The sequence below is a fragment of the Daldinia loculata genome (assembly GCF_022478755.1).
Source record: "Daldinia loculata strain CBS 113971 unplaced genomic scaffold F4817scaffold_72, whole genome shotgun sequence".
Taxonomy (NCBI): domain Eukaryota; kingdom Fungi; phylum Ascomycota; class Sordariomycetes; order Xylariales; family Hypoxylaceae; genus Daldinia; species Daldinia loculata.
Window position 1 is genome coordinate 42,712 of NW_026054926.1, and position 26,994 is coordinate 69,705.

General features: G+C 49.3%; 7 protein-coding genes across 7 annotated transcripts; 6 read left to right on the forward strand and 1 right to left on the reverse strand.

Annotated features, from left to right (window-relative positions):
• Positions 1-9: 9 nt before the first annotated feature.
• Positions 10-2,726, forward strand: F4817DRAFT_350811 (aspartate kinase). The gene is made up of 6 exons (XM_049304986.1): positions 10-644; positions 711-730; positions 784-864; positions 932-1,256; positions 1,311-2,229; positions 2,288-2,726. The coding sequence occupies exons 1-6, from the start codon at positions 549-551 to the stop codon at positions 2,383-2,385; spliced, it is 1,539 nt and encodes a 512-aa protein (XP_049154875.1). The 5' UTR covers positions 10-548; the 3' UTR covers positions 2,386-2,726.
• A 161-nt stretch (positions 2,727-2,887) lies between these two features.
• F4817DRAFT_350812 (domain of Kin17 curved DNA-binding protein-domain-containing protein) lies at positions 2,888-4,300 on the forward strand. Its single transcript, XM_049304987.1, has one exon. The coding sequence runs from the start codon at positions 3,048-3,050 to the stop codon at positions 4,053-4,055; it is 1,008 nt and encodes a 335-aa protein (XP_049154876.1). The 5' UTR covers positions 2,888-3,047; the 3' UTR covers positions 4,056-4,300.
• A 1,056-nt stretch (positions 4,301-5,356) lies between these two features.
• Positions 5,357-6,928, forward strand: F4817DRAFT_320074 (FAD dependent oxidoreductase; the record flags this gene model as incomplete). Its single annotated transcript, XM_049301143.1, has 3 exons — positions 5,357-5,603; positions 5,693-6,579; positions 6,662-6,928. The coding sequence occupies 3 exons, from the start codon at positions 5,357-5,359 to the stop codon at positions 6,926-6,928; spliced, it is 1,401 nt and encodes a 466-aa protein (XP_049154877.1).
• A 615-nt stretch (positions 6,929-7,543) lies between these two features.
• On the forward strand, positions 7,544-14,396 carry F4817DRAFT_350815 (Sec23-binding domain of Sec16-domain-containing protein). Its single transcript, XM_049304988.1, has 4 exons — positions 7,544-7,713; positions 7,777-7,849; positions 8,214-13,528; positions 13,580-14,396. The coding sequence occupies exons 3-4, from the start codon at positions 8,290-8,292 to the stop codon at positions 14,158-14,160; spliced, it is 5,820 nt and encodes a 1,939-aa protein (XP_049154878.1). The 5' UTR covers positions 7,544-7,713; positions 7,777-7,849; positions 8,214-8,289; the 3' UTR covers positions 14,161-14,396.
• Positions 14,397-15,154: 758 nt separating this feature from the next.
• Positions 15,155-16,634, forward strand: F4817DRAFT_320076 (putative FMN dependent dehydrogenase; the record flags this gene model as incomplete). The annotated part of the gene is made up of 2 exons (XM_049301144.1): positions 15,155-15,873; positions 15,944-16,634. The coding sequence occupies 2 exons, from the start codon at positions 15,155-15,157 to the stop codon at positions 16,632-16,634; spliced, it is 1,410 nt and encodes a 469-aa protein (XP_049154879.1).
• Positions 16,635-17,549: 915 nt separating this feature from the next.
• Positions 17,550-23,071, reverse strand: F4817DRAFT_368771 (FH2-domain-containing protein; the record flags this gene model as incomplete). The annotated part of the gene is made up of 2 exons (XM_049307275.1): positions 17,550-19,367; positions 19,426-23,071. 2 exons carry the CDS (start codon positions 23,069-23,071, stop codon positions 17,806-17,808), a joined length of 5,208 nt encoding a protein of 1,735 aa, XP_049154880.1. The 3' UTR covers positions 17,550-17,805.
• A 2,028-nt stretch (positions 23,072-25,099) lies between these two features.
• Positions 25,100-26,340, forward strand: F4817DRAFT_350824 (uncharacterized protein). Its single transcript, XM_049304989.1, has 3 exons — positions 25,100-25,418; positions 25,475-25,839; positions 25,914-26,340. The coding sequence occupies exons 1-3, from the start codon at positions 25,389-25,391 to the stop codon at positions 25,975-25,977; spliced, it is 459 nt and encodes a 152-aa protein (XP_049154881.1). The 5' UTR covers positions 25,100-25,388; the 3' UTR covers positions 25,978-26,340.
• Positions 26,341-26,994: the final 654 nt, after the last annotated feature.

Genomic DNA, 26,994 nt, shown 5'->3' on the forward strand with positions numbered 1-26,994 from the left:
GTTACTTTTCTTACGTGTCTTGTAAGTGACAATCGTGGTAGATAAGCCTCAAATGCATGTTTAACTTATGACCTCAATTACACGAGAAACAGACTACCTGCGAAAAGGGAATAGGGGTCCCGCCTTTATGCCCCGCAATTCGACTATAAGTTACAGTACTTCGTACATGCATTCATCGCTACCGACTAATTGTGGGCCGTGGCGTGGCACCGCCGTAGAACCTCCGATTCGGGGCCCCTTTCTAGCGAAGACTAATTCAATTTTTATGTCTGAATCCGAAGATCAAGTGAGTGCCTGCCAAATATATCCTAATCCTTCCAATCAATTGCCTACTTACTATATTCTCTCTTCTTTCATTTGAACCAAACATATACGATTTGTATCACCAATTCTAGAGAACATTCAAACTGTAACTCAGTTTAGTTACACCGAATCTGCCCCGCCATCAACGCACACACTTCTACATTATTCATACTCAGTTGCCTTTACTACTATAAAATCTCGCCAACACCGAGGCGGAATTTTATTTCATTCATTCATATCTCATAATGGCCATGGACGCTATACTCCAGGGCAACACCAGCAGTGAGGGCTGGATAGTACAAAAGTTCGGAGGCACAAGTGTCGGGAAATTCCCAGACAGCGTTTGTGATGCACCGACCCTTTCTTGCCCAATATAGTATGACTAACATTGTCCGACTTGAATATAGATTGCTGAAGGAATTGTTCGGTATGAGATTGCAACTTTGTCCCTCTACGAGACGTTACTGACTCTATGATAAGAGCAAGCTTAAGGTCGAATAAAATTGCCGTCATTTGCTCTGCTAGAAGCTCTGGCAAGAAGGTGACCGGTACTACCAGCCGGTGAGTCATTGAATGCTTTATGAAAGGGCGATTAGCCCAATTGATCTAACACGATATATTCATATAGGCTGCTAGAAGTTTATAAGAATTTACGTGCTATATCAGCAGCGACGAGTAATGAAGTCACCCAGCATGAGCTCGTCGAAAAAGCCAAGCTTGTTATACGAGACATCTGCGTCGACCATGTCGCAGCAGCGCAGAAGTGGATAAAGAATCCCGACCTGCAAAAATCTGTATCGTCCAGCATAGAAGAGGACTGCCAGGAATTAATAGACTATATCATTGCGGCTAAGCGATTCAACTTGGAAGTCAACGCGAGATCCAAGGATCGAGTAGTCAGCTTCGGAGAGAAGTTGAGTTGCAGATTTATGACCTACTTGTTGAGAGATAGGGTTCGTTCAAATTCCAGATAAGGCATTATCCTATTTAACTGACAATCTTTGCAGCATGTCGACGCAGAGTACGTGGACCTGTCTGATGTTATGCATTATGACAGTTCCGACCGATTAAGTCCAGCGTTTTACAAAGACGCAGCAGCTATTTTCCGGAAGAGGATACAAGCCTGCAATGACAGAGTGCCTGTAGTCACGGGTTTCTTCGGCAATGTCCCTGGAAGCTTAATGGATGGAGATATTGGACGAGGATATACCGACTTATGTGCCGCTCTAGTCGCGGTGGGAGTGAAGGCCCAAGAGTTGCAGATATGGAAGGAGGTGGACGGCATATTCACGGCAGATCCCACCAAAGTGCCAACAGCAAGGCTACTCGCGTCTATTACCCCGTCAGAGGCAGCAGAACTCACATTCTACGGTTCTGAAGTCATTCACCACCTAACGATGGATCAAGTAATCAAAGCGGATCCGCCGATACCAATTCGCATTAAGAATGTGAACAATCCTCGTGGAAATGGTACCGTCGTGGTCCCAGATCCAGTCCAGTCTCCAGCACAGAAGATCAGGAGATCCCGGCCTTCGGACTCCTCGTTACGGAAACATCCTCGGAGACCTACTGCAGTCTCTATCAAGAGCAACATTACTGTCATCAACGTACACTCGAACAAACGTTCCATTTCTCACGGTTTCTTCGCCAAAGTGTTTTCAATCCTCAACAGCCATAGAATATCCGTGGACCTTATCTCTACAAGCGAGGTTCACGTGTCAATGGCCATCCATTCATCGAGTCCGTCCGTCCGCCATTTCGAAAAAGCCATGGCAGAGCTAGAAGAATGCGGAGATGTAAGTATATTACTCGACATGGCCATTCTAAGTCTAGTCGGTGCAGAGATGAAGAATATGACGGGTATTGCTGGCCGCATGTTCTCGACGCTGGGAGAACATAACATCAATATCGAGATGATATCACAAGGTATGTAACCGCGAGTAGTGTGTGTGCTTTTTGGATATATTGCTAACTATGACAACAGGCGCAAGTGAGATCAATATCTCGTGTGTTATCGACGCAAGGGAGGCTACGAGGGCTATGAGTATATTACATACAAACTTATTCACATTCCTCGATTAGTAGCAAGGTATACTTGCATTTAACATGATATACATGTTTCGTGTTTGTGAAATAGGTTACTATAAAACGGTGGTTAGTCAGTATGCAGTTGTTGAAAAAGGGGCTTTGGCATCAACACGCCCCGATACCTAGAGCTAAAGCTACCTATGCTTGGCTACCTATAAAAGCTTGATAGATATAGAGGCGTTGATCTACTTAAAGCGTGTTTAAATAGATGAGGCGATTTGATTTTAAATTCGTGATCAATGATGTTCTTGTCCAACTATGCCTAGAGTAATGATGGTTATTTTCAGTATTTGCCTAGCTGGGTAAGTTTGAGGTTAAATCTGGGCGTTGATTCGTTGTTTGCCTCTAGGTTAATCAAGTATGCCGAATTTCGGCAGCTACCTATGGACCCATTGCTATAGCAGGGATAAACCTTATCGATAAAGTCAACAGCTGCAGCGCTGCAGCGCCACACATGCAGTTGCCCTTTCTTATCTAAGGTTCATCACTGTCTGTCGCATAATCTTCACAAGCCATTTGGACGTTAACGACTTCTTCATCAACCATCACCGTTGCAAATCATCAATCTCTCTAACCGCTACACGACACTCTTGTTTAACTGATAATTTGAATACTTATATCACGAACACAGATCAACCCAGACCAATACCGCCAAAATGCCGAAAGCAGAGTTTGGATCGACGAAATACCTGAACAATAAAATGAAATCGAAGGGATTACAGCGACTTCGATGGTACTGCCAAATATGCGAAAAGCAATGCAGGGACGCCAATGCGTTCAAGATGCACACCCAAAGCGAGTCCCACACGAGGAAGATGCTGCTAGTTGGCGAGGATGCGAAGAAGTATATCGACGACTTTAGCAACCAGTTCCTCAAGGACTTCTTACAGCTGCTGCGAACCTCCCACGGAGAGAAGCAAGTGCAGATCAACCACTTTTACCAGAACTACATCGCCAACAAGGAGCACGTCCATATGAATGCTACGAAATGGCACTCTCTTACCGACTTTGCAAAGCACCTGGGAAGGGAAGGAATTTGCAGGGTCGAGGAGAATGATAAGGGAATTCATATCGCATGGATAGACGACTCTCCAGATGCCTTACGCCGAAAAGAAGCGGTGCGGAGGAAGGAGATGCAAGATAAAGGAGACGAGGAGCGCGAACACATGTTAATCAAGGAACAAATCAAGCGCGCGAAGAGGGAAGCGGGTGAGCAAAACGAGGACGAGGTGGACGATTCGGAGGGCAAAGCACTCAAGAGACAAGAGGGAGAGAAGATCAAGCTCTCCTTTGGCGTCAAGCCCGCTACTCAGCCGGCATCAACATCCTCTCCAGATAAATCTACCCCAGAGACATCAGCGTCGCCACCAAAAGACGCAGAGAAGAAAGAGGAGTCAACAGCTACACAAGAACAACCTCCCACGACCCAAAAACCTGCTTCTGCTCCCATTTCACTTAAAATGGCAGCGAAGCCCCAACCCAAGAACGTCTTCGCGGCTGCGAAAAAGAACGCGCTCGCGGGAGCGCCCAAGAAAGCACCGGCTTTTGGAGAGCCGAAGAAGATGAGCGAAGCTGAGCGCATTATGAAGGAGGAGATTGAGAGGAAGAGGGCTCGGGAGAGTTCGGGTAGGGATGGGTTTTCTAATAAGCGACAGAGAAATTAAATCATACGGGGTTTTTAAGGGTCTTTGGGTTTTTTTTTTTTGAGCAGCATTGCGACAGGCGTTGAGGTATACCATCGGTTGAGGTTTGATAAGGGCATACGGAACTTTTGCATGGGCGCTTGTGGCAAGTATATATTTAAGAGAATAATAGTCATGTCAACTGACATATTCGGCCAATCCTATTGGACTAGAACCTGAGAACTGTTCTTAGGTTTATGCGTGAATATAACATTTCTTGATGTTTAACACATAAGCCGTATCTCGTTTTTTCTCCTATAAATTCAATGATAAGCACGTAAGGCTGCGATTATTCAGAACATTGAAACGTTCGTTTCTACCAGGGCCTTACGTGGGCTATCTAAGCCGCGTCATCACTCATGTATGATGCGATTGAGGCTCCATTTGGAGGAGCGCTTTATACTACAACGTCACATGCGCGACCGGCCGCTTTCGACTACCTATACCTTATCTCCTGCCGTAAACTTCTTAGGGCTGAGGAGCGGTGAGGTATAATTTACGTTCAATTGCTAGAGTCTGCAATGGTCAGCCCTATCCAGGAATGGTATCGTCATCACGCTAAGAACCCAGTATAGAACTGCGAAATATATGCTACGTATGTCTATACAATGCCGGAGGGGGGGAGGGGGGAAGGAGTATAGGATTAACAATCACCACCATGTGTGATCCGAGGTAGAGTAGAGTCATTGCCGAAGGTGCGATGTGTAGGACTACGTATTTCTACGCGCACTTTCGATTGCTCATGGAGAGGATGTAGTCTAGGACTATGGCTTTGCTGACGTACACTGATATGAAGTGCATGTCGCTTGTGAGGGCTAACTTATCACTGGACATGATTATCGTGATGATGTTGATGATGATGGAGGGACTAGGAAGTAGATAGACGGTATTGGAGTATACATCGCGTATGCTGACGATGCTGTATAGTCCGCGCACTACTCTTACATAACCTATAACCATACTATGGAGAGTATCTAGGCTGGTACGGTATTTCGAGTTGTTGCGCATTTGATGACGACGGCTTCTAGAAGTGACTCATTTAAAGCAAGTAGAACACATATCTCACATTATGACGATAAAGTTGAGTATAAGTCTATAAGAATGGGTTCATCACGAACACAAATATGGCGATAGCATCACAGCGAAAGCAAACAAACAAGTAACCAAGTTCAATACCTTATCTTTGAGACGTTAATATCAACATATCGACATATATACTAAAAATCTAAAAATCTACTCGTAATTCTAGTTCTAATACTAATATCTCAATGCTCATCACTACAATGGCCGGTCCATTCCCCGTCAAGAACGCAACAGCCCCGTACTGGCGGACGCAGCTACACCATCTCGACTCCCACCGTAGCACCCCGGAGCTCCCCGAGAAGCAGGACATCGTCATAATCGGTGCCGGGTTTGCGGGCGCGGCTCTAGCGCACTATCTGCTCAAGGATAGTCCCGAGAACGAACCGAAGCCAAGTATTACTATCTTGGAGGCCCGGGAAGCCTGCTCAGGGGCCACTGCTAGGAACGGTGGGTTTTACCGCACTATACTTTACCTACAGTCTCATATCACCTTGACTTGCGATCTTATGTCTCGGGTACTTACTAACATATACTAGGTGGGCACATCCGCCCGGACCTCTTCGTTGCGCTCGCAGCGCGCATGCAAGCGCAAGGCCTAGAAACTGCGAACCAAGTCGCGCTCTTCGAAGTCGCCAACGCAGAAGCAGTTGTCGCACTCGTCCGCGACGAAGGTATCGACTGCGACCTGCACGCGGTAACCACGGGCGACGTGTTCGTGGACGCAGCTGAGGCCGCTAAGATCAAGAAGCTATGGGACGCCATGACGAAACTCAACTGTCCGACGCTGCGCTCCGTCACATACCACGGGCCGAGCGACGCAGAGCGCGTATCGGGAATCGCTGGTGCCAAGGTCGCGTTTACGTACCCGGCGCATGTGGTCTGGCCGTATAAGCTGGTTATGCATTTACTGGAGGGGGCGGTGGGAAAAGGGGTTAATTTGCAGACGAAGACAACGGTGCATGGGATTTCTGAGACGGTGGATGAGGAGGGCTATTGGACGCTGGCGACGGGTAGGGGGGCGACGCGGGCGAAACGAGTTGTTTTTGCGACGAATGCGTATACGGCGGGTTTGTTGCCGGAGTACGATGATGCGATTTATGCGGCTCGGGGAACTGTGTGTAGAGTCGTGCCGGATGCGCCGGATGCGCCGGCCACGGATATACCGCTGGGATCGGCTGGGCTGGAAATGGAGAGCCCGAATTCGATCGATTCATACTATGGTTTGCGCCAGGATGGGAGTATTATTGTGGGAGGCGGGAAGAGCGCGTTTGTCGACGAGAGGGAAGAGTGGTATAGGAATTACGACGACTCAACTTTGATTGAGTCTACGGTGCCATATTTTGACCGCTGGGCTGCGAGGACGTTTACAGGGTGGGAGGGGACGGAGACGGAGACGGAGAGTATTTGGACGGGTATTATGGGCGTGAGTGTCTTGACTCTTCTTGATGCTATATCGGGGTATCATCTCTTGATAGTCTCACTTAGACTAACACTCAGGCTCATAGTACTCTGCAGACAGTGCGCCACACATCGGCCACATACCGTCTAAGCCGGGGCAATACATCTGCGCCGGCTTCGACGGTCACGGCATGCCGAACGTGTTGCTATGCGCAAAGGGGCTAGCCGAGATAATCCAGGACGGCCGCCCCTTTTCGGAGACCGGGGTGCCGGCTGTCTACGAAACTAGTGCGGCACGGCTTCGGAAGATTTCCGAGCTGGTTGCGGCTCCTACCACGGGACGGGCGCGGGCTGATATCTATCTGAAGTTTTAATGAAGGACGTTAGAGGACAGTGGAGAGAAATCTGGGGATAATATATCGTGCGGCACGGAGACAGGGAGAACAAGGGGTAGCAGCTATGAGATTGTGATAAGCCGGAATAAAGGTTTCTCTGCATAACTCCTTATCGCCGTATCATATGTACTATTCATCGTTTGACCTGAAGTTGACTGCTTAACGGATACGTCGTCGATCAACGATCAAGATTTAAAGAGTGTTTAAGAGTGCTTGACGAACCAGAGACTTGAACCGGAGAGTTGGAAGTCGGACATCGGAGCGCACCGTGCGAAGGGCCGATACCTAAAAATAAGCTTCCAGGGCTGGAGTTTATGTTGTTAATTGGTTGCCGAAGCTTGATGGAATCCACCTATGACTTAACCAATCATAAAGAAATCAGGGAATGGAAACGATGCAGGCACGGAATCAGGGACCCGTTCTGCCCGTGCTTTACATCAAGTTCCCATTCACATGTACTCATCTACCAAGATTCCGCCATAGGTACATGTACATATTTGGGTACTCCCGTCATGTGCCTCAGGTCGTCTCCATGTCTGCATGTATACCTACACCTAAAAAATATGTATTATTAAATTAATAACAACTTAATCACTATCGAATAAGCAGAAATGCCAGATTTTATTGCCCACCGGCAGAATAATATTCGGGCTTGAGAGATATAAGCTATATATGGCTACCTAGGTATTAACTCGATTAGTCGAATTATTCGGCATGCGCTGACTTGTCGGATAATTACAATAATGGGACATGTTGTCTTCTATGTAAGATTCCATCGTGGTTATGTCATTTATTTTTGTAGTCCCGCTAACCTAGGTGTCTCCTAGCGTGGGTTTGTGCTGTGCATAAGCTGCATGGGTACATGGGTCATTGATGAGAACATGGCCTCAACGGACGATGGTATGTAAAACCTCTTGTGGATCTGCCACTTTGCCTCAACTTTCCCATTTTTCCTCTCAATTTCCTCCCAAGTGCCTTAAGAAAGCAATAACGACAATTGCTCCTCTAAAAAAAATAATCATGGAGTTTGGCTTGTAACGAGTCCAGAATAAACGTCTTTATTAGTTGTTCTTGTATAAGTGAGTTGGTTTCTGTTTTACTATGAGTCGCGCGATCCATCCCATTCCCTTGCTATCTAATTATGGCATCGCGCTGTTTGCCCCTATCAACTTGGTTTAGCATCTGGCATGCGACCTTCGTCCCGTATTTGTTGATGACCCGATACTATTGTGAACTACAAAACTAACTGGTCCCGATCTCGCAGTACCGTTTCCTAATTCTACTTTACGGGCGCCTTTCTATTTCGATGCTTATCTAGTTCGCGATCATTGTACTCGGAGATGGATGCCTCAAGTGCGACGTGGCATCCGGCTAAGATGCCATACACTAATAACGATAACAACCAAATATCAGAGCTCGACTCGACGCAGAATCAAGATGTGAATGCCGATAACGAGCACGCGATTGAGCACTCAGCTCAGGATATGTCAAATAACGAAATAATAGAAGAAGGCGCTAAGCCTCAACAACCAAGCGACGGCACGTTTCTAGACCAATTTAATCATGATGACGATGGGGATAACCCATGGGATCTTTCAGGAGCTTCACACGCTGCGACTGCGCAAGGTGACGATGCTGTCGTACCTGATTACGAGCACGAAATTGCCCAAGCGGAAACTACTCGGACGAGCAACGCGGCCAAACATTCCAGCACAACCTCGTTTGCGCGTACCGTGTCTCACGAGGTAAGCTTTAACGATGACGAGGATAGCGAGTTGAGCCTGCAGCGATCGGACACGGACCCTTTCAAGTTCATGCCACCGAATGAGAGGACAAACTCATTTCCCGCCGTACCGCAAAGAGAGGATGCGACTGAGGACGAATTTGATCACCCACCTTCATCAACTCAGGCCCAAGACATCCTGCATGACTTGGACAAGGACGATTCGGACACCGGCCCAGTCGCACAATCTGAATTTCCCGATACTCTTGGCGAAGATCAGCCCGTCGACGATGAAACTGGTGCAAATGGAAGCACGTCCCAGCAATATGTTGGTGGAGAGGTTGTGGGTGCTGCAGAGGAGGAGTCGGATGCTCGATTCGAGGAGGGTTTACCATTGATTCCACAAAGCGAACAGCATGGCCTAGAGAACCATCACGAACCTGAGGCTTCAGGTCTTGGAAATGCCTTTACGCAGGATGATGTTGAGGGGGGTGATGACTTTTTCAGCCAGGTAACTAAGGATGCTTCTCATCTAGGAGGAGATGCTAGCTTTGAGCGTACTCTACAGAGGAAATCCACATCTATGGTAATGGGACAAGTCATAGACTCTGTGACGGAGGCAGAAGAGTCGAATTCAGAGCTCCCGTCTCCGGTCAAGGATGCTACGCCGGAAGAACCGGCGAACTCAGACACGCCTGTACAGCGGGCTGTGAACGGTAATTCTGAAACTCATTCGAAGGAGGGAGCTGATACTCAACCGGAAACCGTCGATATCGATGCGAAGTGGGCTGCTGCTTTTGATGATGACGAGGACTTCCTATTAGACTCAAACGCCGAGACTAAGGAGCTTGATCCAGCGGATATCTTTGGAAGTGATGACGAAGGGTTCTTGGAAGATACGACTGAGCAGACGCCAGCGGCACCGGTAGTATCGATATCTCAGCCTAATATAGCCGCGCAACCTCAGTCGGCAGGCTTGAATGGTCGTTATACTCCCGATAGCTTCCAGCATCCGGCGCAATTAAGCCCAAACCCTTATGCACCGGCCCCGGTTGTCAGTCAAATGCAGTCGCCGCAACCTCCTTCCTATGCGCACCCGACCACGGCTCCTCCGCCGACAATAGGTGGATTTGAGCCACCTCAAAGACCAGCTATACCTAAAGCTCAAAGTTTTGCTGACAAGGCCAAAGGCGGATATACATCTCCGTACGATCTCCCGATGGAAGTTGTGAAACCGAAGAAGCGGATTAGTATGCAGCAGCTTCCACGAGCAAACAACGCATCTCTGGGACCGCCAGCCGCCCCCCCAAGGAGTGCGAGCCTGTATTCCCAACCACCACCACCACCGGGAGCCTCGAACGCAAGTTTATCACCTCCTGGTTCAAGCCATTCAAGCCAACCGCCACCACCACCACCAGCAGCAGCGGCAGTGGTAGCCCAGAAGTCTACCCCTCAGTTAAAATCTAAATCTAGCTTCTTCGAGGACTTGCCTCTAGCGTCGAGGCCCCGGCCCGCGTCGCGACACAGTCACCTTTCCGCCTCACCTCAACTTAGCCCATATGGACAACCGCCACACGGTCCTCTTCCTGGATCCCCTTTAACATCGCCTGCTTCCTATCCTCCTCATTCTCCCCAAGAGCAAGCAGCTGGTATCGCGCCACTAGTTGCTCCAGAGCGTGTTAATCCTTATGCCTCGGTACAATCCAATTCACTACCCACGCCAAGTGCGCCTCCCGTCGCGACCTCAAGATACTCTCCTGCGCCGCCTCAATTATCAGTAGCAAACGGTATCCCACCGCCTGCTTCCAGCCGATATTCGCCCGCTCCGCCTTCCGTCCGGTCGTCTAGTGGTGGATACACCGCTGTTCCACCCCCGATGCTCGCACACCAACCGCGAACTTCCAGTCCCCTTGCTCACTCTCATTTTGAAATCTTACACGATAAGCCGATGCCAACTCCTATGAACGTTGAAGGCACCTCTGAACGTCGAAGCTCATCTCAGTATGAGCCTCGTCTTACAAGAGTGCCTTCGTTACCACCAACGCAGGAAGTTGAGGAGGAGCAATCCTTACTACGATCTCCGCCGGTTGCGCCTAAGGCTCCGTCCGAATCTAAATATAGTCCAAGACAAGCCAGACATACCCCCCCGCCTCTCAGCTCTCCTACCTATAACGCGATATCTCCCCCTAAGAGAGCGGTATCGAATTATGTCCCGATGTCTCCCGCATCCGTACCACATAAAGAGGTCAACTTTGTGCCACCGCCTCGGTCTCAAACCCAATCACCTGGAGCTCTTTATGGAAATCGGGCTGGAATAAGGCCGATTGACCCTGTCCCTCGGCCGTCTTCCGTTCAAGGTGCTTCCTCCCCACGAGAGATACCGAATGCGGATGCAGCTCGACCTGCTGTTAGAGCCCGGGGCATGTCTCAGCACCTCAATCTTGTCCCGCCAACCGATGGTCGAGAGCAGGACCCCTTAAAGAGATGGCGAGGTTGTCCCGTCGTTACATGGGGTGTGGGAGGAACACTTGTGACCTCTTTCCCAACTGATGTCCCACGATATGGCATTAGCCAGGCGCTCCCGATGATCGTGCGTAGCCCAGGCGAGGTGAAAGTACGGCATGTCAAGGATATCCTACCGTTGGAAGAGCGTCTAGCCAAATTCCCAGGACCTTTGAAGGGCAAATCGAAGAAGAAAGAAACAGTTGCATGGCTGACGGCTGGTATTGATGCTCTTGAAAGAGGTCTTCCGAACCTTTCGTTCTTACACGCTGTTTCACACGAGGACAAGAGAGCTATTGAGCGGGTATTGTTGTGGAAGATTCTACGGGTTTTTGTTGAAAATGACGGTCTTCTCGAAGGAAATCCTACAGTAGAAAAGGCTGTTAGGGAAGTTATCTCACCTGGTCTCGACACCGATAATCCTGAGCTTGCTGCTGCGATTTCTACTGGAGCCGATTTAACGGGAATATCTTCAACCGTAACTAATTTGCAAGCGGACGCCGTCGATTCTACGACTGTCGAGCAGATCCGGCACCATCTGCTGTCCGGTGACCGAGAGAAGGCCGTTTGGGCAGCGGTGGATAAGAGGCTTTGGGGTCACGCGATGCTTATTTCGAACACGATGCAAAGTCCGGAATTGTACAAAAAGGTTGCTCAAGAGTTCATCAAGAAGGAGGTGAACCATCCGGGTCACGGAAACGAGTCGCTCGCTGCCCTTTATGGCGTTCTTTCTGGAAATTTTGAGGAGTCGGTAGACGAGCTCGTCCCGGTTCACGCGCGGGCAGGTCTTCAGCTTATATCTACTTCGGCTTCTATTGGTGCATCCCAGGATGCATTGGCGGGTCTCGACAAATGGCGCGAGACACTTGGCTTAATACTCAGCAATAGGAGTTTTGGCGATGCTCAAGCCTTACGATCGCTTGGCAACTTGCTCTCTGGATACGGAAGAGCGGAAGCAGCTCACATCTGCTACATTTTTGCTAGAAACTCTGCTATTTTTGGCGGTCTTGATGACCCTAACGTCAACTTCGTCCTTGTTGGAGCTGATCACCGTCGCCAAGCCGACCAGTTCGCGAAGGAGACGGAGGCCTTGCAACTTAGCGAAGTGTACGAGTATGGGTTGTCCCTTGCGGGAGGCTCAAATGCTGTTCAGAGTTGCCCACACTTGGCTGCTTACAAGCTACAACATGCTATGACCCTTGCTGAACATGGGTTTAGAGATAAGGCTTTACAATACTGCGAGGGTATCTACAACGCCATCACCGCGCAGACGAAGAGGTCGCCTTATTACCACCCCGTTCTAGAGTCTGCCGTGGACGATCTTATGAGAAGATTGAAGCAGGCGCCAAAGGAAGAGTCATCTTCGTGGATTCCGAAGCCTAGGATGGACCAGGTGTCTACAAACATGTGGAGCCGCTTCAACAAGTTTGTTGCTGGCGATGATGAGGATGGTTCCGGCAATGCAGCGTCGGGCGAGGCCGGCGCTGAGTCTGGGCCCTTTTCTCGTCTTGCAGGTGGGACGCCGACAATTAGTCGGTCTCCGTCCGTCTCGAACTTCGAAGTATACGGAAACGGTAACCCATCACCTACCCTCCCAGCCACTAAGGCCGCTTCACGCTATGCGCCACTGGCATCTCAATCCTCGAATAACCCATACGACCCCAGTGCTTCTTACAACCCAGCTCCTAGGTCTTCAATGGAAAGGACCTCGGGTGAAATTACACGGAGCTCTTTTGAGCTACCAGTAAGAAGAGGATCAGATATGCAGTCTACATTTGGAAGCCCTTATACCCCTAATCATAACCCGTCCACTTCTGCATATCAACCTGTGGCACCGGCCGCTTCTCAGACATCTCCATATATGCCAGTCTCCCAAGGATCAGATTCAGCCCCACAACCAACGGGTATTGGAATTTCATTCCCGGGTTACGATCCGTACGGAGCCGCACAAACCTCGCCGAATCCCAATGCTTCCCAGTCGCAAGCCTCACTTACGGAGTCGAAACCGGAAGTTTCAGTAAATGACACCAGCGCGACGCAGGGTTATCAGCCTCCCTCGTACGGATATGAGCCGCCACCGATGAACTCCTTCGTGGCTCCTACAGGACAGTCTGAAAGTTACTCGGGTGGATACGAACCACCTTCATACCAACCTTCTGGCTTTGAGCCTCTATCCTACGAGCCGGGTCCGGGTGATAACGAGGGCGATTCCCCCAGTGAATCGAAGCCTAAGAAGAAGAGCTTTTTCGACGACGACGACGATGATATTCCTGGCCTGAAGTCGCAGGGGAAGAGCAAGGCGGATATAGACCGGGAGAACGCGGAGATGGTCAAGAAGATTGCCGAGGAAGAGGGTGAGTACAAAACCAATGTCTCTTATACACATGTTACTAACAGACTTGTAGAAAAACGTGCTGCTGAGGCGAAGGCAGCTAAGAAAGGCTGGGGTTTTGGAGGATGGTTCGGCGGTGGTGCCAAAAAGGAGTCACTCGAACCAGCCAATAAGCCCATCAAGGCCAAACTCGGCGAAGCCAGCAGCTTCGTATACGATCCGGACCTCAAGCGCTGGGTCAACAAGAAACCGGGAGCTGAGAACACTCCTGTTAAGTCGGCAACACCGCCTCCTCCTCGTGCCGCTGGCACCCCTCCGCCACCGGGATCTACATCCGCTACTCCAGGAGGCTTAGGAGTCCCTCCCGCCGGCCCTCCCCGTGCTCATCTTACGCCTGCGCCTACACTGCTTAGAAGTGCTATTTCCCACGATAACCTCATGGTTCCCGGTGGCGCCCCACCTATGATGCGGTCCGTCTCGAGCCAGAGTACTAGCAGCGCCCCAGGCGGGCCTCCCAGCGCACCGCCTAGCAGGCCGGCTACAAGCCTGAGCAACGCGAGCAGCATTGACGACTTGCTCGGCGCGGCGGGACCGAGGAAGGGAGGCAAGAAGGCGAAGAAGACAGGGCGCTACGTAGACGTCATGGCAAAGTAAAGAAGAAATGCATTGAATTGTGATAAATGATTGACTGACTGATACACGCATAACGGAGGAGATAGGGATTGGCACAGGCGCGGGCGCAAGGCTTTTACATTGATACATCTGTTACGGCTCGACGTGCGCGCTGCCGGCTTGTATTATATAGACCTAGAGATTCTTGTAATAAAACGACGACCGGCTTTTGAGGCTGGCGTGTGTGCTGAAAGAGAATAAATGGTGTTTTGGATTTATGATTTTTTAGCCTTTTTCTTGGTGAAGTGAAATTGAATGGTTGTTGATAGGCCTTTTAAGGCCCCTTTTTAAGAGACGTTGGTAGGACTCACAAAGTAACTACCTAACCTACCTAGACATGTACATTCCGATATGATAAATATTCTTTTTGTTCAAAGGTGAGATTTATAAAATATTGTATATAAAATATTGTATTTAATACGTATTATATTTCAATATATGAGGCTTATAACAGGTATATCTAACAGGTATATCTGAACTACCTTTAACCTCTTTCCTAGGTCTGTTATTCTAACCAGGGCTTGGGTAAGCTTGAAAATATTAACCCAGACGATAACTTATGTCCTTAGATAAATTGACGATGTAGCATAATAGAAATAGTGTAAAATCTTCTATTAACTCTTGTGCTACAAGTAAACACTTCGCTCTATTTCCTTATAAGATGACATCATGATAACGTAGATCCGCGTATAAGCCGGGGGTGAACTTTATAACTTTATACTTGCATAGAAGATGACGCGGTCTCGGCCAACGGCACGGAGGACTGAGGTTAGTTAGGTACCTAGGACCTAGGTATCAGTATTAGTATAGACGAAAACCCCGTAGGAGGAAGTAGACGAGTGCGTTCGTTCAATGTTTCGAGTATTTTTATAGTGATTCTACTCTAAACCCTTATTTCTACCTACTACCTACTACCATATATTTTTAGCCCCTTTCGTTCCCATCCTAAGTATTTCTTCTATCCAACACGGACATCATGACATCCCAATCCCATCCCAGCACCCGTCCCAACACGGAGAAACACTCCGACCCCGACCCCATCGCCTACGAAGCAGAGGTATACCAGCGCGGACTGCAGTACCAGCGCCCCCCGTTCACCTTTAAGCCTCTAGAATGGGAACACCTCGCTGCGGAGCGCATGTCTGCCGACGCAAGGGGCTATGTGCTCGGGTGCGCGGGGACGGGCGAGACGGCGCGCAAGAATAGGGAGGCTTTTGGGAAATGGTCTATTGTGCCGCGGCGATTAGGGTTAGGTCGGTCCCGGTCCTTAAAAAGTAAAGATGGGGAGAAGAGCGAAAGGGGAGAGAATCAGGGAAAGGTGTTCCCGGACCTCTCCGTCAATGTACTGGGTAGAACCCTCCCGTACCCTATCGCCTGCGCACCCGTCGGCGTCCAGAAGATCATGAATCCCGACGGGGAGATAGCGGCTGCCAGAGCAGCGGCGCGGGAAAGGGTCCCGTTTATACTGAGCACGGCGAGTAGTTCTAGTATCGAGGATGTGGCGCGGGCGAGTGATTCGGGGGTGGGAGATGGGGGGAGGGCGGAGAGGTGGTTCCAGTTGTATTGGCCGGCGAGGGAACATGATGATATTACCTTGTCGTTGCTGGGGCGAGCGACAAGGGCTGGGTTTGGGGTGTTGGTGGTTACGCTGGATACGTATATATTGGGGTGGAGGCCGAGTGATATGGATAATGGGTGAGAGGTGTCTTGTTCCTGTTGCTATACCCCTATCCCCCTATCCCTGTGCTAACCAGTAAATCATAAGATATAATCCCTTCCTCCGCTCCGACCAAGTCGGTATCGCTATTGGGCTCTCGGACCCGGTGTTCCAAGCACACTTTAGGGAGAAACACAATGGTCTCTCTGTCAACGATGACCTAGGCGCCGCGGCAGCAGAATGGACACGGACTATCTTCCCAGGCACAATTCACACGCTCGATGACGTGGCCTTCCTGCGTGAGCACTGGGACGGCCCCATCGTACTCAAGGGCATCCAGAGCGCATCCGACGCGCGTGAGATCGCAGCCTCAGGACTTGTAGACGGGATCGTAGTGAGCAACCACGGAGGACGACAAGCAGACGGTGGCATGAGTTCCCTAGGAGCACTAAAGGGAATTGTAGACGCCGTACACGCCGTCCACGCCGTCAACACCTCTACTCCCAACTCAGAAACCGACAGCGCAGAAAAGGGGAACAGGAAACTCCAAATCCTCTTCGACTCGGGGATCCGCAGCGGCGCGGACGTGGCCAAGGCGCTTGCTCTCGGCGCGGACATGTGCCTCGTCGGACGGCCGTACGTCTACGGGCTGGTGCTCGGGGGCGAGGAGGGCGTTGCGCATGTGCTGCGGAGCTTGCTGGGGGATCTGGAGCTTACGCTGCATTTGTCGGGGATAGGGTCCGTGGGGAAGGGGGATTTGAATGGGGGGGTGCTTGTTAGGGAGGATGAATTGTTTTAGGATGAGAGGGATCGGGATGGGTTTGTGTTGTAGGGAGAGATGTGTGGGGGGTTACGGAATAGGGGTGACATTTAAGATGGGAAGGGAGTAAGTAAATGTCTTCCGTAAAGGATATATATAATCTAGATAGGCTTGCACGAGAGTATACGCCACTTGGGGTTTTATCATATTAGAATTTTATAAATACCATTCCTTGAATATGAAACTAAGTTATATTTATAACTGATAGGTGGCGGAGGCATGTATAATATGTAATATAATAGCACATCATAAAGCCTTAATAGTAAGTAGTCTCACTTTAAACCTCTCAACGTCCACTCAAATAAGTGACCCTTACTATATTTCCAGTCATCAAGACACTCGAACTCGAATACCCTGCAAAACAGAGACTCAATCAAATAAATAATCTCAAGACTTCAAGACACTACACACATGTATAATCGTCACCGCATCACATAACAGTACCAGACAACTTAAGCAAGAAGCGAATTATTAAGATATCCCTTGATCGTAGAGCCTACAAACCTAGGTCATATACTATGCTTATGTACGTCCCTTTTCCCACACACTTTCCCCTGCTCTTCCAACTAGGCAACCCTCGCCGGCCCCCGGCCCTTATAAGCGCGCCCACCCTCCGACATGAGAAAAGGGTTTGGCCGGTCGGTCCAAGAACTCCCTCCCTTCCTTTTCCTCCGCTGACAAAGGGAATCTGGCCCGGTCTGGCCGTGTCTCTTCCTTCGCACCTCTAAAAGAGTCCCTTCTCTAATAGCCTGGACTATCTTGCCGCCAAGCCAAGTGTAACTAATACACATTTATTGAAGATGAATGAGGTTGTCAATCACTCGTGGCGAGTGCAGTCATGTATTGTAATCGAATGGCGGATTTGTCTGCTTATATGCATTGAAAGCCTTCGTCAAACGGAGGTGCTGATTCAGCGATCCAAGGTTCAGAACTAGTAATTATACAGTAAGTTTACGATCCGGGCTTCACTCGTATATGAGCCTTGGTTTCGAATTGCTCTACAATAGCTTCGCAAAAATTCGTTTGTTGGTGATCCCGACACAATTCCCCTGGGGTTGGTTGGCTGGGTAATATATTGTAGACATTATATCGGTTGGATAGATGGAAGTAGCGGGGGTTTCGATTCGACACTGCTCTTCATCCCGTCCTTTCATTCCTCTGCGGCAACCTCTGCCGGTGTTTCTTCGGGTATAGGTGTTTTGGCACCCTCGTCCGTTTCGGCGGTACCGGAGCCGCCCTTTAGCCGCCGTCGTCTAGCCCTCCTTTCTTCTGCCGCTGATTTCCTCAAACTATCTCTCTTCTCCGGATCATTATCATCCGCTGCATCACCGCTTCTCATGTCTTGTAACAGCATTGCAGCTCTCTGAGCCAAACCATCCTCCCCATCTCCATCTCCAGCCGTTGAAGGAGCTTCGCTAGGAGATGGGAAATCCGGGCTAAGGGGGTTACTATCGGAATCTGCGATACCATTGGTACTCTCCTTGTTGGGATTAGTTTCGGCCTCTGGCGTCTCATTGAGGTCTGGTATTTTCTGGCCCGAAGCGATGCGAACTTGGTGACGATCCTTGAGACGTGCGCGCCTTCTTCGGTCTCTTTGATCCCTTGTTTGCGGTGCCGCAGCGCGCAACTTTTCCAGAAGCGAATCCATCGCACCGGCGGAGGCCGGCGACGGTGGGCCACTCTCGACAGCTCCTGTGACCCTGAGCTGACCGTGTTTTCGTTTCATGCTAGCTTCGTTCCTACGTCTCGTCTCCTCGTATTGTACGTTCTTGTCTCTGCTCTTCTTCCACTCCTGGAGGAAGGAAGCTAGCTTGGCGAAAAAGTCGCGACGGGCGTTATCGTCCTTCGGATCTTCACCGTAGAAGACCATGATGTCATCGTATGTACGGATCATTTCTTCCAAGTACAAAGACATCTGTTCTGCTTTTCGGCGAGCATCCTTCATACACCGCTGGACGACTTGCGAGACACGGTCCTGAGGATGGAACTTCTTAGGGTCGCTGAGGTTGCCGCTGTCTAGTGACATCTGTATGTTACGAATGTTATCCACGTATCTCCTGGCGTCTGCTTGTAGCTGCTCAATGTTGATCTTTTGAACGGTAATGACGGATTGGATATCACCCGTGAAGCCCTCCCACTCGGGGTACTGGTTGCGAACGATACGCTCGACGAGATCTGCAAGTGTTGACTGATTCTTGTCATCCTTCACCATTCCTAAACGAGCAAGCGAGCTGAGTTTGAAACCTCTTGCTTGCTTATTGGCGTCGTTCATGTAGTTTCCAATATCGAGAATCAAACCAAGCACGTTCATCAGAGAGACGGAGTCTCTTAGAGCCTCCGATACCGATACGACGTGATGAATCTTCTCGTTAATTTCGTCGTAATCGGCTTCGTAACTCCTCGTCAAGGCCAACGCACGTATTCTACTCTTCCAGTAATGATGTAGCTCAAAAGCTGTGTACAAGTAAATTTGATCTTGTCTGGTAAGCTCGTTTGGATCCTGTTCGCGATTCTCCTTGCTGGCTTCCGGACCAGTCCAATCCTTGCTATATGGCGCCATGAGTTTCGCTGTGTTATCCGGAATGTTGCACAAATCGTCCTTTTGGAGGAAATCCATGACAACAGGATTGTCAAGTATTTCCTTGTCACATTGAATGATCATCTGGACGATCTTTTCTACAGAGAGCTGTGAAAACTTTGCAAAAGCAATTTCTAGAATAAGTTAGTATTTTATAGGTTTTGGCAATTCTTATATGGGAATTGAGCTTACCGTAAGCTTTCCGAAGGTCGCTAGAGATAATTTGCTTCTTGTCATCTTTCTTAGAGGTGCCAACACCAAGCTTTTTGATCTCTTTGGCCATGAACAGTTTCTCAACTTCATCCAGAATACCTTTCTTGCTAAGCTCGGCATACTTCTCTTCTCTTGCTTCTGCGGAAGGAGCATGCGCTGCCCAATGACTGGTTTCGGGAGTATCAACCTTGTCCCAATGGAGGGCCTTGAGCTTCTTCTTCGGCCTGACAACAGGGAGGCCGATTGTGGGACCTGGTGCGAAGTTATTTTGCGCGGAGAGGAAGTGACCGGACATGGCACCAGGCATTGGCGGAGGAGGGGGGGGCATTCCTCCGGCAGCCCCAGGCATAGGAGGCGGCGGAGGTGGAGGGGGTGGGCCACCTGCGGAGGAGGGTGATAGCATTCCTGGCATTGGGGGAGGTGGTGGTGGCGGAGGCGGGGGTGGAGGAGCGGATCCCGGAAGTTGACCGGGCAATGGAGGGGGAGGCGGAGGCGGAGGCGGCGGGGGTGCTCCGGGAAGTTGGCCTGGCATCGGAGGTGGTGGAGGGGGAGGGGGGGCAGCCGTGTCGCTAACTTGAATCTTAGGCGGCTCAACTTCGCTCGGGGTGATGGGTGACTGTGACTCAAGGCTTGGGTGAGATGGGTTGGTTGTCGCGCCATCTTCGGAGTCGCTAATATCGTCCCTCTTACCCTTCGCTTGGATCTCCGACATGAGGCTGGCAGCCTGCTTAGGATCCATGACAGGCCTCCTAATCTCGACGACTCTTGGCTTCTCGTATACAATGTCGTCGTCACCTTCGTCAGCGCTAGAGATATGTTGTCCTGCCGAGCCGACGGGCTTCCTGGACAACCTTGTCTGTCTGTTGACTGTCCCAAGCATGCCAGACAGCGGGAGTCCTGTGCCTTCCGGTGCTTCAGGGTAGCTCTCTGCATAGCCTTCCATTTCCTCACGTAGCGCACGCAAGCGGTCTGAAGGACCAATAGCATCGCCCCAGACTCTACCCTCGAGTTTGTACTGGGTCTTCTGTCGTTCGAGCTGCATAGCAAGTCGGTCCATAAGCTTTTCGCGATCCAGAATACCTTGCATTCGAGCAGGATCCTCATCGGCTATCTTGTTCCCAGAGACGCCCTTGACGGCCTGAGAGGCGGCTACGTCTTGGGCGTCCCTAAGCATAAGATACAGTTCTCTCGTTTCTAGCTCGTACCGCTGCGCTTCCTTAGCACGCACCGTCTGCATGTTCTCGATTTCGGCCTTAAGACCATCTGCCTGGCGCTTCTGGGCTTCGATGAAGCGAGCTTGCTCTTCTAATTGTCTCTGTAGCTTAGCAACAAGACCATCCGCACCGAGTTCTAACTGAGCTCTCATCTCATCCCGCTCTGCCATGGCAGCGTCGGCAATCTGCCGAGACTCCAAGGCCTCGTCCAGGGCTTGCCGGGCTTCGGAATCTGTATGTAGCTTATCTAAAAGACTCTGAACCGTGAAGTTCAAGCTTTGCTTGAGGTCCATGTTCGGCAGACGCCGGTCCATGGCCACATAGCTTAACATCGAGTCGACGAGCTGGAACATGCGCAACCGTTCTTCTCCATCATTATCTCGGATGAGAAGCAGATGTTGCAATGCGGATATGAAATAGTCATGCGTCTTGGAGCCTTGGAGTCGTTGCTGAATAGCATCTACGATCTGGGTCGGATCGTTGAGGTCCTTAACCTCGCCCTCGACGCTATCTTTCATGCTACTATTCTCCCGCTCAAGCATATCCTCGTAGTCGATAGCCTCGTTTGTCCGGAACCGCTCGACCTGTTTGTCTATCAAGTCATATTGGAACGCCTCCATCTTTGTGAGAATCCGCTTGATCCCACAAGCACCGAACTGCGCCCTGATATGCATGCGTAGCTGTAGGTCATTCTCAGGCGCATCGATGATCGAATTGACGAGGATGAGCGTTGCAACCGCGTATTCCATCAGGAGGTTCTCCATGCCGATACCGCCACTGCGGACTTCATCGCTGGCCCCGACGAGACTACCCATCTTCCCTCGCCCATCTACAGTGACCTCGACGAGTCGCATCCAGGAGTCGAAGCGGCCATTTTCGTTCTGCTGGGTCTTCACTACATCCATAGCCTGGATCACCTTGATGTGACCCTCGCCCCCGTCCCAGTGGCATAGAAAGGATAACACATCGCTGACTAGTTTTCGTGTAGTGAGCCTCGGCGATATGAGCGACGTGACGAGAGCCACGACCACTTGCTGATGGGCGAGCGCATCGTCAGCGCCATATTTGTTGTTTAGTAGGGCCTTTAGGCACTTTAGAATATCGTATTCCTTGTCGAGATTCTTGTCGCTCGCTTTTACGTCGGACGGGGCCGCAGGTCCAACAGCACTTTTCCGGTTGAGCTTCAACAAAACGTTGGTGAGAGCGACCTGCCCTTGACATTCGATGAATCGCTTCACCCAACCGATTTGCTGAGTTCGCAAGTTGACCTCGAGGCTACCTAAGCCTTTCAAATCCAAGGTATTATCCATAACCTTTCGCACGTACCATTCAGGAGATCCCTCCTCATCAGAGGCTGCGGCGATGTCAAAATTTGACGTCGGATATACTCCTGTTTTCGCCGCCTGCTGCCTCCTCTTTTGCTCCCCTTGTAGTTCTGTCAGGCGATCCTGGTAGATGAGTGTCCATTTTTTGGATGATGGATATGCCTGCATTTGCCGTCGTGCTTGTTCCGGAAGATTATGCCAACCTCGCTTCTTCATCAACTCATAGAACATCTGTTCCGTAATCCTGTCGTCGTCCGGTCTGGTGAGTGGGAACCCGTCTCCACTCCCAGGTGGAAATACTGGGTTCCCTGGAGGTTTGATTAGGCGATGAGAATCTCTACTCGAGGGCAGCGATGCAATGGAACTCTGGGAGGTAGCACTAGGCAGTGCTATTCTGGATGAGCGCATATTCGTGGAACTGTTAGGGGGTACTCCATTACCTGCTGAAAATACGCTGGATTGGTCGCTTTGTCTAGATGTTCTGCCGAAGCCGGCCATGCCATAACCTGGTAGAGAATCCCACCTTTCATTGTAGCTGCTGTTTTGCATCGAAGAAGCTGTGCTTGCACGAGGCGTTGGGGAACCGCCCGAGGCTGGTCCCCACTGATGGAATTGAGTCTGCCGACCAGTAGATGCCATTGTGACATTCCCGCCGTTACCAGTGCTGGGGCGCTGCTGAACCGAGTGCTGAGAACTGGCAACGCTCACAATCGAGGCCGTATCGAAAGATGGATACTGATGGAAGTCACCGGTGCCTTTATTCAAGTGATGGGGCTGGGGTAGAAGATCCCGGCGCACGGGCGGCTGCTCGCCTCGAGGAAGGTATTCGACGGGTATTGGACTTCGTTGGTCGGCATGTGTGCTGTTATATGGGATGGCAGTAATTACACCAGCGTTGTTATTGACGCCGGTTTCGGGAGAGCTCGGACGGTCGAGCGATACTATCGACGAGTCCCTAGCATGTCGAGAGGTACGCGACGAGGAATCATTATCCAAACCGAGGAATCGCCCTTCTTCGCTGCCAGTGTGTCTCTTATCACTTCTATGTTTACTCCTAGAGAAGAAGCCCTTACCACCGGACGACATGGCTGCGTGAGGCGGAGAGGGCGCGTTGAGACGCCGGCGCTGTAGTCGCTTTCTATTGATGATCTATTTACCCAGTAGTCGAACGTGTCGATCCGATTTTCAGGACGAGGCGAATGAAGCAATCGAAACCTATGGGGGATATCGGATTCGTGCCGTCAGTGTATTGGATGTTGGAGATGTTGGATGAATTGCATCATGTTCTCCGGCAAAGAATATGGAGTCGGCAAGGAATATACAGGTTGAAATTGCAGATCTAGGATCGAATGAAGGCCTGCATTAATGTGTGGTGGTATTAGCATTATATTTGGCGATGAAGCATTGCAGGCAAATACAAGGGTATTTTTTTTGGTGAATTTAGTGATTTAGTGAAAGGAGAGAATGCGCGATGAAGAAGAGGGGGCCGTACGCACATAGAACTGAACACGGCGCTAGACTACATAAAATGCAGAAGAAGAAGAAGAAAAAAATCAAACGTCAACAATTCTTCGTTATTGAGTCGGCAAATGTCAGTTGCTAAACAATTCGAATTCAAAGTAGGGGCGGGAAAGAGGTGGTCATAGTGGTTGTAGTTATCGGGATGTGATATTGTTGCTCAAAGGAGGTTGCTACCGTCTGATGAGACGCAAGGTTGCGGGCTGCGGGTTGCGGGTTCAAATGTTGTGCAATGTCGCAGTAGGTACCATACATAATGCCGAGCACTTGTGGTTGGCCTGTGGTAGGTAGGATGCAACTTGTAGGGTACAAAGCGGATTACCAATTGAATTTACACGTTGACCATTTCCCATCTTTTCGCCCCCCCCATTTGCGATAAGCCCGTCTGAATTTGTCTTAAAGCGGGAGTTCAGCTAAGGACGAAAGACTCGGGAGGTATCCAATTTCTGCAATTACTGCAATTACATATAATCATGTAACCTAGAATACTATGTAATTAGGGGTCTTTCATGTACATAACGTGCAATAATAAGACCTGTCATTAGCACTAACGCTTAAGCAATGATCAATCAGATTAGCGATTTATTTTAACACCACCATTTTCTTCTTTAATAATTCTTCAATGGTACACATCTTCTGTAATTCGTAATGCGTAATGCGTAAATATTTCATTTTATCGATAAATCCCACAATGCCACCATGGAAAGGTGTGGACGATTCTGAAACATCAAGTGGAACATGAACCCCTGGAAGATCCCACATAGCGATGGCGATAATGATGCGATCTGGAGAGGTCCTGGGTCCCTGGGCACTTAGGGCCGCAGATTAGAGATTAGATGAGTAGGCGCAGAGACGGTAGACATAATTCAGAATGGAGGCTAATGTTGGCGTAGACACATTATAGAGTGCGGGTATAAGAGGGCATCTACAAGTGCCTAGATTAAAGCTCATAAAAAAGTCTTTAGCCGATGCGCAGAAAAGGGGTTGCATACTGTCGAACACACCACTACACCAAAAGGTAATTTCGTAATAGTGTCTGTTCTGCTCTTTTTGGCCCCTCGGTTCTGGTCAGGGGATGGTTACTATGTGTACTTAGTGTAGTATACCTAGGCGCCTAAGGTAGACTATTAGAATAGGTACTCCATGTCCGATCTAGAAGGATTCAGGGTCAGTAGCTGAGTAGGCACATTAAGCTCCATTTTCGGTTGACGATATCCGTTCTACTTTCCTATACTAGGTAATCGCGGGGCTTGTTACTGGGACTATGAATATCGCTATTATTTACTTACCTACTTACAAATATGATTATTACTTTAACCTTACATCAAAAGTACCTACTGAGCAATTACACAAGAGTACAAAATAATATCCAATACCGGTAACACGAAAGGTTGTTTAAGAGGTATTTATAAGTGGCCCGTGAGAAGCAGCGCTGTCCTACCATTTAAAAGTAATTCAGCCAATAGCAAAGAAGTCTGAAAATAACCCGTATCTGAGAACAATAATCTGTACCTATACAGGGGTGGATACCGCTACTTGTACTTATGTAAGCACTTACATGGGGGAACTTGAAGTTGCGACTGCGCGTGCCGAGACGTACGTAACCATCTCCGTCTTCAGCCTTACCAAATACATACAATTGACCAAAGAGGCAAACTCACGCAGAGCTTCTACGTGGTGCAGAAGACGTGCTTTTTACCGAGACTTGCCGTTGCCGACAACCCTATACCTATAAACAATCGCTGCCGATTTCTTCTCGCCCTTACAACTAATAGCCGCACATGAACGCGGGTTGTAGTTGGATCAACCCGGTCTTAGAACCTACCAGACTTGACCTCATATCATGCTCTCCTGGTAGAAAGGAGTATTGCGCAGCACCGCCAGCATGATGGGCACAACAATCTCCGTAGTCAAGGTCAGTCTGAGCTATGACTTATACATAATGAGATGTCGCAAACCTAACTCTTACAGACACTTATAATACCCGCCGTCATCTCCCTCATCCTCTTTATTCTATCCACCTACGTACTTGTCCCATTGTGGCGGCATTACCATGCGCGTTATAGCCAATACCTCCCTCTCGACACGATCTCGAGCCATACAGTATCCTTACGCGTCAGGATGCAAGATGCAATAGCTCGATGGATGGTCCCATCGAGGTGGCGCATTAATATGCATGACCGCGTGGTAGTCGGAGCCGATGACGCATCCGACATAGGTTTCAGTTCCGAAGAAGGCGAAGAATTGGACGAAGTCGACGACGATCGCCGGCACGCGTTATCGTTAGATGCCCATGATCCCGAGCGCGCGGATAGCACAAGGAGACTAAGCAGAGAGTAGGTTGAGGGAGCCCACCGTCTGAACTATCGCAATTTTACACTAGGACATAGGGCTAATTACAAGGACCTAGTTTAGAGGAAGGTTTTCGAGATGATAGCGAAGAGGAAAACGAAGCGCGTCAAAGCAGGCGGTAACAGTTTTTGTTATCAGATAATGATATTAGCAATACGGCTTTGGAATAACTACACCATGATTGGGCAAAATGATTTGCCGCTGTTTGACTACATGGGAAGGCGTTGGAAAACTATTGCATTATTAATTGGTCATAATTCCGTTGGGTGCGAGCCATACTGCAACGCGCGGCGTAGGAGGATCTTGTAAACCAGTTTAGTAAGTTTGGAGTTTCGAATGGATCTTCATTCTTTAGGACCTAGCCTATGCATATCTCTAACTATAGGTGGTTTGCTCCGAGAGCAATGTTCTGAGTCCCTTTTGTGTCAAATGGGATCAAATATCTCCCCGAGTCCATATCATTGAATACACTAAATATGACAAGGCAACTTATACGTTAGTAGATACTATCGTGTGACCTTTCTCATGGATTATCAAGGAATAAACTAACAGTCCTCGTAAACCCTAGACCAAGTTAACTTTGCTAACTTTACTTCTTACCCAAACAAGTGACGGGCAGTATTTTAATACGCAACAAATACCACCTCCTTTTGTGGATACCTAGCGTTATAGTTTGGGACGATATATACTAAACCTGTCGGATGATTCTGTATGTCGAACAGATAATGCCCGACTACTGCAACTAGCGTTTAGTTGATGCAACGAGGTTGTATTGGAACATAGTCATAGGTTGATTCATGCTATTTCGGGAATAGGTATTGAATCTATTAAGATAAGACAAGCCAGCTAATGTCTCGCCAGACAATATGAACCCATCATTTTCCCAAGACTATTCTAGAAACAATCTCGATTTTATTTCATTCAAAACAGATAGCCTTTTAATAGAAAAGTCAAACTGTCTCATCTGCTAGCAACATCAAGTCTTATACATTATTTCCACTATAGCACTATTGCATTGGACACCTGCTATGAGGTAGCAAAGAATAAAGTCAACACGTCATCGAAGACGAGCGTATGTATCGGCATATAAGTCTACACGGATGATCCCTAGGTCAATCTGGCCAGCATGCAGCCTCTAA

What these genes read in the sequence shown, in the direction of transcription:
- F4817DRAFT_350811 (XM_049304986.1), top strand. Translation starts at nt 549, where the DNA reads ATGGCCATGGACGCTATACTCCAGGGCAACACCAGCAGTGAGGGCTGG. An exon ending in CCTACTTGTTGAGAGATAGG is followed by an intron (nt 1,257 to 1,310) that starts GTTCGTTCAAAT and finishes CAATCTTTGCAG; the next exon opens with CATGTCGACGCAGAGTACGT. An exon ending in TATCGAGATGATATCACAAG is followed by an intron (nt 2,230 to 2,287) that starts GTATGTAACCGC and finishes CTATGACAACAG; the next exon opens with GCGCAAGTGAGATCAATATC.
- F4817DRAFT_350812 (XM_049304987.1), top strand. Translation starts at nt 3,048, where the DNA reads ATGCCGAAAGCAGAGTTTGGATCGACGAAATACCTGAACAATAAAATG.
- F4817DRAFT_350815 (XM_049304988.1), top strand. Translation starts at nt 8,290, where the DNA reads ATGGATGCCTCAAGTGCGACGTGGCATCCGGCTAAGATGCCATACACT. An exon ending in GAAGATTGCCGAGGAAGAGG is followed by an intron (nt 13,529 to 13,579) that starts GTGAGTACAAAA and finishes ACAGACTTGTAG; the next exon opens with AAAAACGTGCTGCTGAGGCG.
- F4817DRAFT_350824 (XM_049304989.1), top strand. Translation starts at nt 25,389, where the DNA reads ATGATGGGCACAACAATCTCCGTAGTCAAG. An exon ending in CAACAATCTCCGTAGTCAAG is followed by an intron (nt 25,419 to 25,474) that starts GTCAGTCTGAGC and finishes TAACTCTTACAG; the next exon opens with ACACTTATAATACCCGCCGT. An exon ending in ACAAGGAGACTAAGCAGAGA is followed by an intron (nt 25,840 to 25,913) that starts GTAGGTTGAGGG and finishes ACAAGGACCTAG; the next exon opens with TTTAGAGGAAGGTTTTCGAG.